The sequence below is a fragment of the Heterodontus francisci genome, chromosome 1 (assembly GCF_036365525.1).
Source record: "Heterodontus francisci isolate sHetFra1 chromosome 1, sHetFra1.hap1, whole genome shotgun sequence".
NCBI lineage: Eukaryota > Metazoa > Chordata > Chondrichthyes > Heterodontiformes > Heterodontidae > Heterodontus > Heterodontus francisci.
Genome location: NC_090371.1, coordinates 24,951,342 through 24,964,291, shown reverse-complemented (window position 1 = coordinate 24,964,291; position 12,950 = coordinate 24,951,342). Strand labels below are relative to the sequence as shown.

At 43.5% G+C, this 12,950-nt stretch overlaps 1 protein-coding gene across 3 annotated transcripts in view; it reads right to left on the bottom strand.

Moving 5' to 3' along the window:
• atrn (attractin) overlaps nt 1–12,950 on the bottom strand; it is a 481,933-nt gene that overhangs the window by 337,505 nt on the left and 131,478 nt on the right. For all 3 annotated transcript variants that reach the window (XM_068028731.1, XM_068028732.1, XM_068028733.1), the window contains exons 5-6: nt 5,160–5,365; nt 233–395 (exon numbers count right to left, since the gene is read on the bottom strand). In XM_068028731.1, coding sequence (XP_067884832.1) covers nt 233–395; nt 5,160–5,365 — 369 coding nt within the window. The remainder of the gene's footprint in view (nt 1–232; nt 396–5,159; nt 5,366–12,950) is intronic.

The window sequence follows — 12,950 nt, the reverse complement described above, 5'->3', positions numbered from 1 at the left end:
CAAAAATCATATGAAAATGTTACTGAGCAGATTTTTCACAGGCGTTAAGAACTTCCAGGAGAACTCTGCAATTTTTGAATAGGACTGAGGAAGGGGACGAATTCACAGTATAGTGGATATGCTCGAATGAAAATGACGACAGACTGAACAAAAGCAGCAATGTTCTCAAAAAAGGTTAACCCCAGAACAGTGCAGTGATTCATTCAGCTAAGCACGGATTTACTCTACTTACGCTGCAACCATCTGGTACTCGGAGTAATTAAACACGTAGCCTCCAATAACCCACATGACATCATCGCTGACGACTGCCTTGTGGGAAGCCCGGGCGAGCATAGGTACCCCATATTCTTTCCAATCCCAAAAGGGCTGATTAGCAGACAATGAGCAGTCAGGACCTGTAGGGTATTTAAAAGTATTCTGTATGAATGCAGCTTTTCAGAATGTATGATCACCCACTGAAGACATACACAAATTTCAGCCATATCATCAAACCTTTCTGACCATGGACAGTGAACAGTCGCATCATTAATGTTTAATATTGAAAGGAACAAATCACATGATCTGGCAAATATTCAACCTTCAACAGCAATAACACATTATAGAATCTCCTCAGTACAACACGTAGACAAAAAGTGGAATAAATACCACCAATCCCACAACGATTCAGCAATATACAGGGAACAGATTTCCAATTTATTTCCATCCACTCTTATTCAAACATTCATTACTGATCATTCAAGGCAACAAGGTAGATTCAATAACATGACTGTGAAACTACAGGATTGTCAGAAAAACCCAACTGGTTTGCCAACGTCTTTTACTGAAGGAAACCTGCCATCCTTAGCCAGTCCTATGTGACCCCAGACACACAAAAATATGGTTGACTGACCTGAAACATTGACTCTGCTCATCTCTCCACAGATGCTTCCGGGCCTGCTGGGTTTTTCCAGCACTTTCTGTTTATATTTCAGATTTTCAGCATCCATAGTATTTATTATGGTTGTCTCTTAACTGTCCTCTGAAATGGCCGAGCAAACCACTCAGCTGTTTCAAGCCTCTACACCTTTACATTACTTTTGCAGATCTCACTAAGGCATTCAATACCATCAGCAGAGCAGAGCTCTACAAGTTTGTGGGAAAAACTGGCTGTCCATCAAAGCTGCTCAGTCTCATCCGCTCCTTCCATGACAGCATGAACTGCAGTGTACAGTTTGATGGCTCCACTTTTGACAATTTCGGAATGAAGAATGGAGTGAAACAGGGTTCTGTCCTGGCCCCACTCTGTTTGGCATCTTCATCTCCATGCTCCTGACCTTCGCCTTCCCTGCAGATATGCAAAGAGTCTACCTGAACACTAGGTCAGACGGCAAGCTCTACAATCTATCAAGGTTGAAAGCAAAGACAAAAACAAAACGGCGTCCTGATCAGAGAACTCCTCTACACGAATGATGCCGCACTAGCCACTCACACAGAAACTCACCTACAAAAAACTATAAGAATAAATATAAACATGAATAAATGGATCACCTGGCATTGATTTAGGCACTGGACTTGGACCCAACAAAAGGTACATCCAGCCCAGTCAACTCTGCACAGTCCTCCTCAGTAACTTGAGCCAAAATTCGAAGAGCTGTCCCATAGATTAGTCAAGCAACAGCCTGATATCAGAATCATAGCTTGTCGCTAATGTCCCAGACTCCTCCATCAAGCCAGGTTATATCATCTTCCATTGACAGATCAGACCCACTAGAATTTGCAGTGCAGTGGCATTCAGTCGGGAGGGAGTGGTCCTGGGAATCCTCAACATTGACTCCAAAGATCAGGAAGTTCCATGGCACGAAGCCAAAGATGGGACAATGAAACCTCTTCATCATAACCCTCCATTAGTTCATGAATCAGTGCTCCTCCATGTTGACCACGACCTGGAAGAAGCACCGAGCGTGGCACAGAATGTACACTGGGTGAGGGACTTCAATGACCATCATCAAGAATGGCTCAGTCGCACCACTGCTGAATGAGCTGGCAGAATTCTGAAGGACCCAGCGGTCAAACTGGGCCAGTGGCACGTGGTGAGAACCAACACAAGGAAAACTTGATTTGACCTCGCCCTCAGCAATCCACGAGGCACAGATGCATTTGTCGGTGATATTATTGGTGGGAGGGACTTGGGACATTTTATTATGTTAAAAGTGCTACATAAATACAAGTTGTTGTTGTTGAGTGACCACCGCATAGTCCTTGGACAGACGATCCCTGTCTTCACACTGAGGACCCCCTCCACAGTGTTGTGTGACACTACCACATGCTAAATGGGAAAGATTCAGAACAGATCCAGTATTTCAAACTGGACATTCATGAGGCACTGTGGGCCATCAGCAGCAGAATTGCATTCCACTGGAAACTCTAACCTCATGGGCTGCCTATCCCTCACCCTACCATTACCACCAAGCCAGGTGACAAACCCTGGTTCAATATGGCACCCAGAAAAGCATGCCAGAAGCAGCACCAGGTGTACCTAAAAATGAGGTGGCAGCCTGGTGAATCTACAACACGGAAGTACATGCATGAACAGCAAAAGCACAGTGTTATTAACTGTGCAAAGTAATCTCACAACCAATGCATCAGATCAAAGCTTGGCAATCGTGTCATATGCAGCTGTGAATGGTCGTAGACAACTAAACTAACAGGAAGTGGAGCTTCCACAAATATCTCCATCCTCACTGATGGCAGAGCCTGGTACACAAATGCAAATGACAAGGCTGAAGCATTTGCAACCATCTTCAGTCAGAAGTGCTGAGTGAATAATCTATCTTGGCCTTCTCCGGAGATCCTGAGCCCAATGGGTACAGCAAAGACAATGTGTCCTGACACATCCCAGATGTAGCGCTGAAGACTTGTGCTCCAGCATCAAGTGTGCCTCTAGCCAAGCTGTTCCAATGAAGCTACAACAGTGGCATCTCCCAATGAAATGGACAATTGCTCAGGTCTGCCTGTCTATGCAAGGCAGGACAAATCTAATCTGGTCAATTAATGTGCCATCAGTCTACTCACAAGAGCTTTTGGACAGTGCTATCAAGCAGCACTTACTCACCAATAGCCTGTTCACCAATGCTCAGCTTGCGTTCTGCCGGGACCGCTCGACTCCAGACCTCATTCCAACATTGTTCCACAACGGATGAGGTGAGTTGAGAGTGACGACCCTCGACATTAAGGCAGCATTTGACTCAGTATGGCATCAAACAGCCCTAGTAAAAATTGAAGTCAATGGGAATCGGGGAAAACTCTCCGCTGGCTGGAGTCATACCTAGCACAAAGGAAAATGGTTGCAGTTGTTGGAGGTCAGTCATCTGAGCCCCAGTACATCACTGCAGGAGTTCCTGAGTAGCATTCTGGGCCCAAACATCTTCAGATGCTTCACCCATGCCCTTCGCTTCAGAACGTCAGATATAGGGACGTTCACTGATTATAGCATAATGCACAGTTCCATTCACAACTCCTCAGATACTGAAGCAGTCTGTGCCCGCACACAGCAAGCCCTGGACAACATTCAGGCTTAAGCTGATGAATGGCAAGTAACATTTGCATACAAAAGTACCAGGCAATGATGATCTCCAAGGAGAGATTCAAACCATCTCCTCTCGATATTCAATGGCATTATCATAGTTGAGTCCTCGACAATCAACTTTCTGGGGGTTATCAATAAACAGAAACTTAACCAGACCAGTCACAAATACTTTGGCAACAGGAGCAGGTCACAGGTTGAGAATTCTGCAGCCAATAAGTCACCTCCTTACTCCCCAAAGCCTGTCCACCATCTACAAGGCACAAGTCAGGAGTGCGATGAAATACTCTCCATTTGCCTGGATGAATGCAGCTCCAACAACACTCAAGAAGCTCAACACCATCCAGGACATTGGCACCACCTTAAACATTCACTCCCTCCATCGCAGTCACCTGTCCCTCAATTCGAGGATGACATCTACTCAGGGTCACTGTTTCTGCCATGGATCTTGATGTGACTGAACAGGCAGATTCTTGACCCGCAGATCTTTGGGCACATGGGGCAGGACGCCCAATGAGGTAGTGGGATCCAGAGTGCAGGATTTGAATCCTTTTCTTTCCTTCTCTGCTGCCGCACTTCCACATCATTAAGGCATTTGGACTCAAAGCATGCTGCATCTTGATGGACATGTTGTCGCCATTTTGAACGACTGAAAGCAAGCTCCTCCCATTCATAAATGTCAATGCTGCCACGCTTCAAAGACAGCTTCATAGTGTCTTTAAAGTATTTTCTTGTTCCTCTCCTGGAACACTGACCATTTGGGAGTTGAGAAAACAGGACCTGGCAGAAGAGACTGTTTTGGGCCATCCAAACACAGTGTCCAGTCCATCGAAGTTGGAGATGCCTTCAAAATCTAGACCGGGGTCAAGCAAGGCTATGTGATAGCCCCCAAACTATTTACAATCTACCAAACACTGACAATTCACCTCATCAAAAATCAACTGCCCTCTGCTATGAGTATTAATTACCGTCTAGATGGAAAACACGAACCTCAGTTACCTCCATGCCAAAATTAAATTGACTACCATAGACCATACATGATCTACAGTTCGCAGATGACTGCAGTGTCATTGCCCACTGTGCATCTGATTTGCAAGCCACTCTCGATCTCTTCAATTCTGCATACAAGGGACTCAGCCTGTCCTTGAAAGTTGTCAAAACAAACTCATATCAACCCACAGCCGGTCAACCAAATATTCCACCTCCAATATATGCTGAAGGAGTCACTCTGGAATATGTTGAGCAATACCTTAGCAGCCACCTCTCTCAAAAGGCTACCAGTCAATAACAGGCTTCAAAAGGAATTGGTAAATACTTGAAGGAGAAAAAATTGCAGGAATAAGGAGAAAGAGCAGGGGAGTGAGACTAACTGGTACGCTCTTCAAATCGGTCGAATGGCCTCCTTCAGTGCTGTAGTATTCTAAGATTCTAAGTTGTTGCAGTTGCTAACTGGTGACAGACATGGAACCTTACCTCAGTACCTTCGATAGTACTGGGGTGAAATATGACAGGGGCAGTGGTAGGTGGGGGATGGGAACAAAACACATCAAGTAAATTTATTTCCTTTTCTTTTAGAAGCACCCACAAAGAGACTCACCTTGCCAGCTATCATTGCACAGACATGCTTTGGTATCATTCAGGTCACACTTCCCACGATCTGGATACCCACAATTGTCTCTGCAGTAAGGGACATCACACGATTCTCCTTTCCAGTATTCACTGCACACACAGTACACAGTGCTGTTGCCAGTATCTTCTTGGCATTCCCCATGGCCTGAGCAGTTGTTCGGGCAGGAATTGATGCTGTTTGAATGCAAAATAAAGGAAAAAAATGAATTAAACTCTGTGAAAAACAAAAGATAGCTGTTAACTTCACTTTTTTAAATCCTCCTGAAATAACTCCAACATCCAAATCTTCTTTCCAGAAGACTCAAACCCCATAATGGGTATGATGGCATTCACCCATTTGAGAAGTGCTGCACCACACTGAGTAAGGCAACAGATATTTCCTCCCCCACAATGGCTTTCAGCCAGGTTAGCTGATTGTAGCTGAAACTACAATCGGGGTGCTGAAATTGTATAAATGTCTCCAAGCCAAGCGGGTGATGCAGCATAAGGAGTAGGAATCAGGAAGCTTTTGCTTCCAAAGATTGCCTAAAGCACAAGAATCAAAATTTGTTGACAACATTAAAGTCAGGCATTTGGCAAAAATCAGAGAGGACAGTGAAAGACCTCAGTGCACAGTGCTGGGTGCCACAGTACAGAAAAGAAATGAAAGCCATATAGAACACACATCGTACATTCACTTGGATGACACCACTGAGAAACTCTTATTGATAATGAAGGTAGCAGGACTACTTCCACTTAAGCAGATAAGCTCAACAAGTTTAATAAGGGCTTCAAAAATCATGCAGGGTTTTGATTGGGGAATCAACAAAAGGGCATCAAGTTAAAATTAAGAATGTAAGGAGCAAGAGTAGACCATTCAGCCCTTGAGCCCACTGCACTAATCAATTAGATCTTGGCCGATCTGTACCTTATAACTGTCCCTTAAGTAACAAGGGGAGAGTTTTCAGAGGAAGTTCTTTACAAGGAGCCTGCTGCATCTTTTAAGGGAAGACCAGATAAATACAAGAGTGCAGAAGGACAGCAGAGGAGTGAGATTAATTTTAAGTTGCTCCAAAGAGCTTCATAACTCAATGGGCTTCATGAATGCTGTAAACATTGATGATTCGAAGACCCGTTTGTGTGTGCACATGTTGGGTGCTTGATGGCTGGCACAGACACGATGGGCCGAAGGATCTGTTTCTGTGCTGTATAACTATAACATCCACCTAACCCATGTGAAAACTGCCTCAGATCCAAATCAGCTTTACAGTGAGGACCAATCTGTCAAGGAGCTGGCCATCATCTACTGTTCCTCCGTCATGGACAATGATGCTTGAAGGAGCTATCGAAGGGCAGCTACCATCTTGTAAAATGATGAAATAATGGGAGGCTTGTGAGAAAGGTACGACGATAATCATGGGTAATTTTAATCTATATACAGACTGGACCAATCAGATTGCAAAGGTAGCCTGGATGATGAGTTCATAGAGTGTTTTTGGGACAGATTCTTGGAGCAGCATGTTCTAGAGCCAGAGAGCAAGTCTATGAGAGATCTGGTACTGTGCATTGAAACAGGATTAATTAATGACCTCATAACGAAGGCGCTCCTCTGTAGCTGTGACCCTATGATCGAATTTCACATTCAGATTGAGGGAGAGAAGGGCATATCTAAGACTAGTTTTAAGGAAGAGCAATTAAAAGGGCATGCAAGCACAGCTGGCTAAAGTAAACCAGCAAATTAGGTTAAAGGATAGGTCAGTAGAGATGCAATGGGAAACATTTGAAGATATATTTCAGAATATTCAGAAAAAATACATTCCAGTGAGAATGGGCGGCACAGTTTCAAGCACCGCAGCCTCACAGCTCCAGCGACCCGGGTTCAGTTTTGGGTACTGCCTGTGGGGAGTTTGCAAGTTCTCCCTGCGACCGCGTGGGTTTCCGCTGGGTACTCCGGTTTCCTCCCATCACCAAAGACTCGCAGGTTGATAGGTAAATTGACCATTGTAAATTGCCCCTAGTGTAGGTTGGTGGTAGGAGAATGGTGGGGATGTGGTAGGGAATATGGGGTTTATGTAGAATTAGTATAAATGGGTGGTTGTTGGTCAGCACAGACTCGGTGGGCCGAAGGGCCTGTTTCAGTGCTGTATCTCTCTAATGAAGCTCCATCCATGGCTAACTAAGCAAGTTCAAGATAGTATCAAATTGAAAGAAAAAACATATAATTCTGCAAATATGGTTGGCAGGTCAGAAGACTGGGCAGAATATAAGCAACAGCAAAGAATGACTAAAAGGTTAATAATTAGAGTACGAGACAAAGCTAGCTAGAAATATAAAAACAGTATGAGTTTCTATATGTTTTTAAAAAGGAAAAAAGTAAAATGAGTGTTGGTCCTCCAGAGAGTGTGTCTGGGGAATTAATTATGGAAAATAAGGAGATGGCAGATGAATTGAACAGATATTGAACAGATCTTCACTGTAGAGACGACAAATAACACCCCAGAAATAACTGAATCAGGTGGTGAAAGGGCGGGAGGAAATTAAAACAATTACAATCACCAGGGAAAGGGTACTGAAAACTTTTGGGCAGCACAGTGGCGCAGTGGTTAGCACGGCAGCCTCACAGCTCCAGCGACCCGGGTTCAATTCTGGGTACTGCCTGTGCGGAGTTTGCAAGTGCTCCCTGTGATCGCGTGGGTTTTCGCTGGGTGCTCCGGTTTCCTCCCACAGCCAAAGATTTGCAGGTTGATAGGCAAACTGGCCATTATAAATTGCCCCAAGTATAGGTAGCTGGTAGGGGAATTGAGGGAAGGTGAGGATGTGGTAGGAATCTGGGATTAATGTAGGATTAGTATAAATGGGTGGTCGATGGTCGGCACAGACTCGGTGGGCCGAAGGGCCTGTTGCAGTGCTGTGTCTCTAAAAATTAACAAAAGCTGACAAGTCCCCAGGTCCTGATGGACTTCATTCTATGATCTTAAAAGAAATGGCTGTTGAGATAGCAGACACATGGGTTTTAATTTTCCAAAAATTCCTCAATTCGGACAAAGGTCCCGTCAGATTGGAAAATAGCAAATCTAACTCCGCTATTCAAGAAAAGAAGACAACGAAAAGCAGGAAACTACAGGCTCACTGGGTTAACGTCTGTCATAGGGAAAATGTTGGATTCTAGTATTAATGAATTTATAGCAGGGCACTTAGAAAATCTCACTGTAATCAGGCAGAGTCAACATAGTTTTATGAAAGGGAAATCATGTTTGACGAATTTATTGCAGTTCTCTGACGATGCAACAAGCAACGTGTATAAAGGGGAACCTATGGATGTGCTATACTTAGATTTCCAGAAGGCATTTGACAAGGTGCCACATCTAAGGTTACCAAGCAAAATAGAGTTCATGGCTTTGGGTGTAATACATTAGCATGCATAGAGAATTGGTTAGTGAATAGGAAACAGAGAGGAGACATAAATGGGTCATTTTCGGGTTGGCAAAATGTGACAAGTGGAGTGCCACAGAGATCAGTGCTGGGATATCATCTATTTACAATTTATGTCAATGACTTGGATGAAGGGACCAAATGTATAGTTGCTAAATTTGCTGATGACACAAAGATAGGTCGGAAAGTAAGTTTTGAAGCGGACCCAAGGAGTCTGCAAAGGGATACAGATAGGTTAAGTGAGTGAGCAAATATTTGGCAAATGGAGTATATTGTGGGAAAATGTGAAGTTATCCACTTGGGCAGGAAGAATAGTAAAGCAGCATATTATTTAAATAGTGAAAGATTACAGAACCCTGAGGGATCTGGGTGTCCTGGTACATTAATCACAAAAGGTTGGCGTTCAGATACAGCAAGTGATTAGGAAGGCAAATGGAATGTTGCTCTTAATTATAAGGGGAATGGAATATAGAAGGGATGTTTTGCTACATTTGTATAGGGTATTGGTGAGACCACATCTGGAGTACTGTCTACAGTATTTAAGGAAGTATATAAATGCGTTACAGGCAGCGCAGAGAAGGTTCATTCGATTAATACCTGGGATGCGGGGGTTATCTTATTAACTAGATTGAACAGGTTGGCTCTGTATCCATTGCAGTTTAGAAGAATGAGAAGTGATCTTATTGAAAGATACAAGATCCTGAGGGTACTTGACAAGGAGGATGCTAAAAGGACGTTTCCCCTTGTGGGAGAGACTAGAACTAGGGGACACAGTTTGAAGATAAGGGGGTCACCCACTTAAGATGGAGATGAGGTGAAATTCTCTCTCTGAGGATTGAGAGTCTTTGGAACTGTCTTCCCGAATGATGGAGACAGGATCATTGAATATTTTTAAGACAGAGGTAGATAAATTTGTGACGAACAAGGCAGTCAAAGGGTATTGGGGATAGGTGAGAAAATGGAGTTAAGGCCACAATCAGATGAGCCATGATCTTATTAAATAGCAGAACAGACTCGAAGGGGCCAAATGGCCTACTCCAGCTCCTAATTCGTATGTTCATATCTTTATCACGACCTCCAAACAAAATACAGAAACTTCAAGCTCCAATAGTGCGCAAACTACAGCGTAGGAAATAGCAACAGCCTCCAAGCTCCAAGGGCTATTGTCAAGTCATCTGACAGAACGAAAGAAACCATTTTCTAAGTTCTGCTGCAGGACGGAAGCAGATCTCCATCAGTCATCTACCATCCATCAGATAAACATCTCAGCATTCAGAGACCAATGGCACTAAAGCCATTTAAAAACACTGGCCTATTAATGCATCTTCAGGCTAAGGGGCCAGTGTCAATAACCTATAGGTTAAGGTGCCAGACGCTGATTTTTACAGTCTACATAACAGTACAGCCGGAAACAGATTGTAAAGTAAAAGTAGAAACAGTGCTACACAAAAATCCTGCACAGAAGTACTAGGAAACCGACAGTGCACAAGACTACTGTTTTTCTCACGTCTGGCTAGAAAAGCATTGAACTGTTTCTGGAACCAGCTCTCAAAGCTTTTCTGAATACTAACATCTGAGACTTGGAATTTCCCCTTGATTAATACCAGTGCAAATGGTTCTGAATAATGCACATAACCCGGTTTAAACACCATTAAAATTCTGTCTTGCTTCCTGCCACAGAAACCAGTTTTAACAGAGCAGAGAATCTCTTTCAAGCATTTTCTCTCCCACAAGTCAAATGCTATTTCCACCAGCTAAGTGCGCCAGATTTCAGTTTGTTTACTTCAAAAAATGAAGCTGGTGGCCTGAACAGAACTATTAGCTGTGGCAAAAGGATCACATTTTGCAGTCACTTGTAAAACTACAGACACACCTTCAAAATAGTCAAATCTCATTTTCAAAATGTACAACAGTCGAGAAGTACGGCAAATGAAATTCCTTCAACTTCACAACTTAATAGTTACAAGTTGTGAATGCAGAATATGAAGTATTTTAAAAATGCAAACTCAGCTTCACTGCCCCTATTTGCACCATCAGAATTTGGTACATCACTAGAATGCTTCAATTTACCACTGAAAGCAGATTACAGGAACAAAAACTTTAACCTAGGTTGTGGGTATCTGTCAGGTTGGTAGCTCAGGTCATGATTTACAATTGGCAGGACCTAATTTATACTGCCAGCTGCAAGTCAACAATACCAACCACATTATTCACGTTTTGAAGCTGTGGAAGGTGACAACTTCATCAACTTGGCTTTGAATTAGTCAGCTTGGTTTAGGTGGCAATACTATCATCTCAGAGGCTCCAGGACTTGAGCATATTCAATACATGAACCTTCCAGTGCGGTACAGTGGCAGCACTGTATTGCTGGAGATGCCTTTCTACTGATTAGACATTAAGTTGAAGGCCTGTGTCTATTCTAGTGACGATAAAACAATCCAATACACTACTTCAACAGCAGGAAGCCATCATGTCCTGGGCAATATTACTCACTCAAACATCATCAAAAACAGTTTAACTGGTCATTCATCATAATGCTGTGTAGAAACTGACTGCCACACTTGCCTAACAGACACTGGACATAAAAGTAAATCATTCTTTGTCATGTGCTGAGGCATTTCAGACACACGATATGTGTTTTATATATATATATATAAATCTTATGTTAACATCTTAATTATCATGCAAACTTTTTTTTTAGGTACATGGGTCATTTAGAACTGCATTAAGGTTAAAGATATGAAAATGGTATAATGAGTTACACACAGCTGGTCACCACTGAGTTACACATAAATTGCCAAAGGCAAAAACTACAGGCTTAAATGACAAGTTCTATCAACACCATCCACCCTCTGATTTATACTGTCAGCTGTAGTTCACTCAATTGCACTCTGACCAGAGTCAGAAGGTTCTTGGTTCAACTCCCACTCCAGAGATGCCAGCACAAAAATCCAGGCTGACTCAGTGCAGAACTGAAGGAGTATTGCACTCTAAGTGCCAGCTTTTGAATACGACATTAAACAGAGGCCTCGTCTATCTCAGCTGGATGTAAAAGACCCCACCTGTACTACTTTGAAGACAGGGGAGTTATCCCTGGTGCCCTGGCCAGTCTTTGTCTCTCATCTAAAATAATAAAAGATAAGCCTTGCTGTCTGTGGGAGCTTACTGTGTGCATATTGCCACATTTCCTACATTATAACAGTGACGACACTTCAAAAGTACTTCATTGTTCTAAAGCATGTGGGACATCTGGAGATTATGAAATACACTACATAAATGCAGATCTTCCTTTTAAATGAATCCAATTCCACAAAAAGCAGGACAAATCCAACTCGGACAATTACCGCCCTATCAGTCTACTCTCAATCATCAGTAAAGTGACACAAGGGGTCACCAACAGTGCCATCAAGCGGAACTTGCTCAGCAATAAACTGCTCACTGACACTCAGTTTGGGTTCTGCCAGGGCCACTCAGCTCCTGAACTCATTACAGCCTTGGCCCAAACATGCACAAAAGAGCTGAATTCAAGAGGGAATATGGGATTAATGTAGCATTAGAATTACTGGGTGGTTGATGGTCGGCACAGACTCGGCGGGCTGAAGGGCCTGTTTCAGTGCTGTATCTCTCTATGACTCTAAACCTCTCCACTGGTTGGAGTCATACCGAGCACAAAGGAAGATGGTTGTGGTTGTTAGAGGTCAATTATCTCAGTCTCAGGAAATCACTGCAGGAGTTTCTCGGGGTGGTTCTAGGCACAACCATCTTCAGTTGCTTCATCAATAACCTTCCCTCCATTATCGGATCAGAACTGGGGAGGTTTGCTCATGATTGCACAATGTTCAGCACCATTCGCAACTCCTCAGATACTGCAGCAGCTTGTGTCCAGATGCAGCAAAATATGGACTACATCCAGGCTTGATGTTGGTAAGTGGCAAGAAACATTCACGCCACACAAGTGCCAGGCAATGATCATCTCAAACAGTAAAGAATCCAACCATCTCCCCTCGATGTTCAATGGCATAACCATAGCTGAATTCCCCACAGCCCAGTCGGCCTTCGACAATCAGGCTCAATAGGGCCTTAATGAGCTCCATAGGCTACCCGCTGCTAGAGGGCGGGTACCCCTGCTGTTCCCCAACCCCACCCCATTGCACCTCCGGGAAAATGGCCATGGGTGCGGAATAGAGCCAGGGAACCGGCATGCTGGGCAGCTATTTTTAAGTGCCCGCTGTCAGCGGGCCCTAGAAATCCAGCCCAATAATACTGAACATTAAACCAAAAGGAACGCTGCCACTATTACAAATTTCCTATCAACATAAGCTCTATCCAAGTGTTAGGATTTCATTAG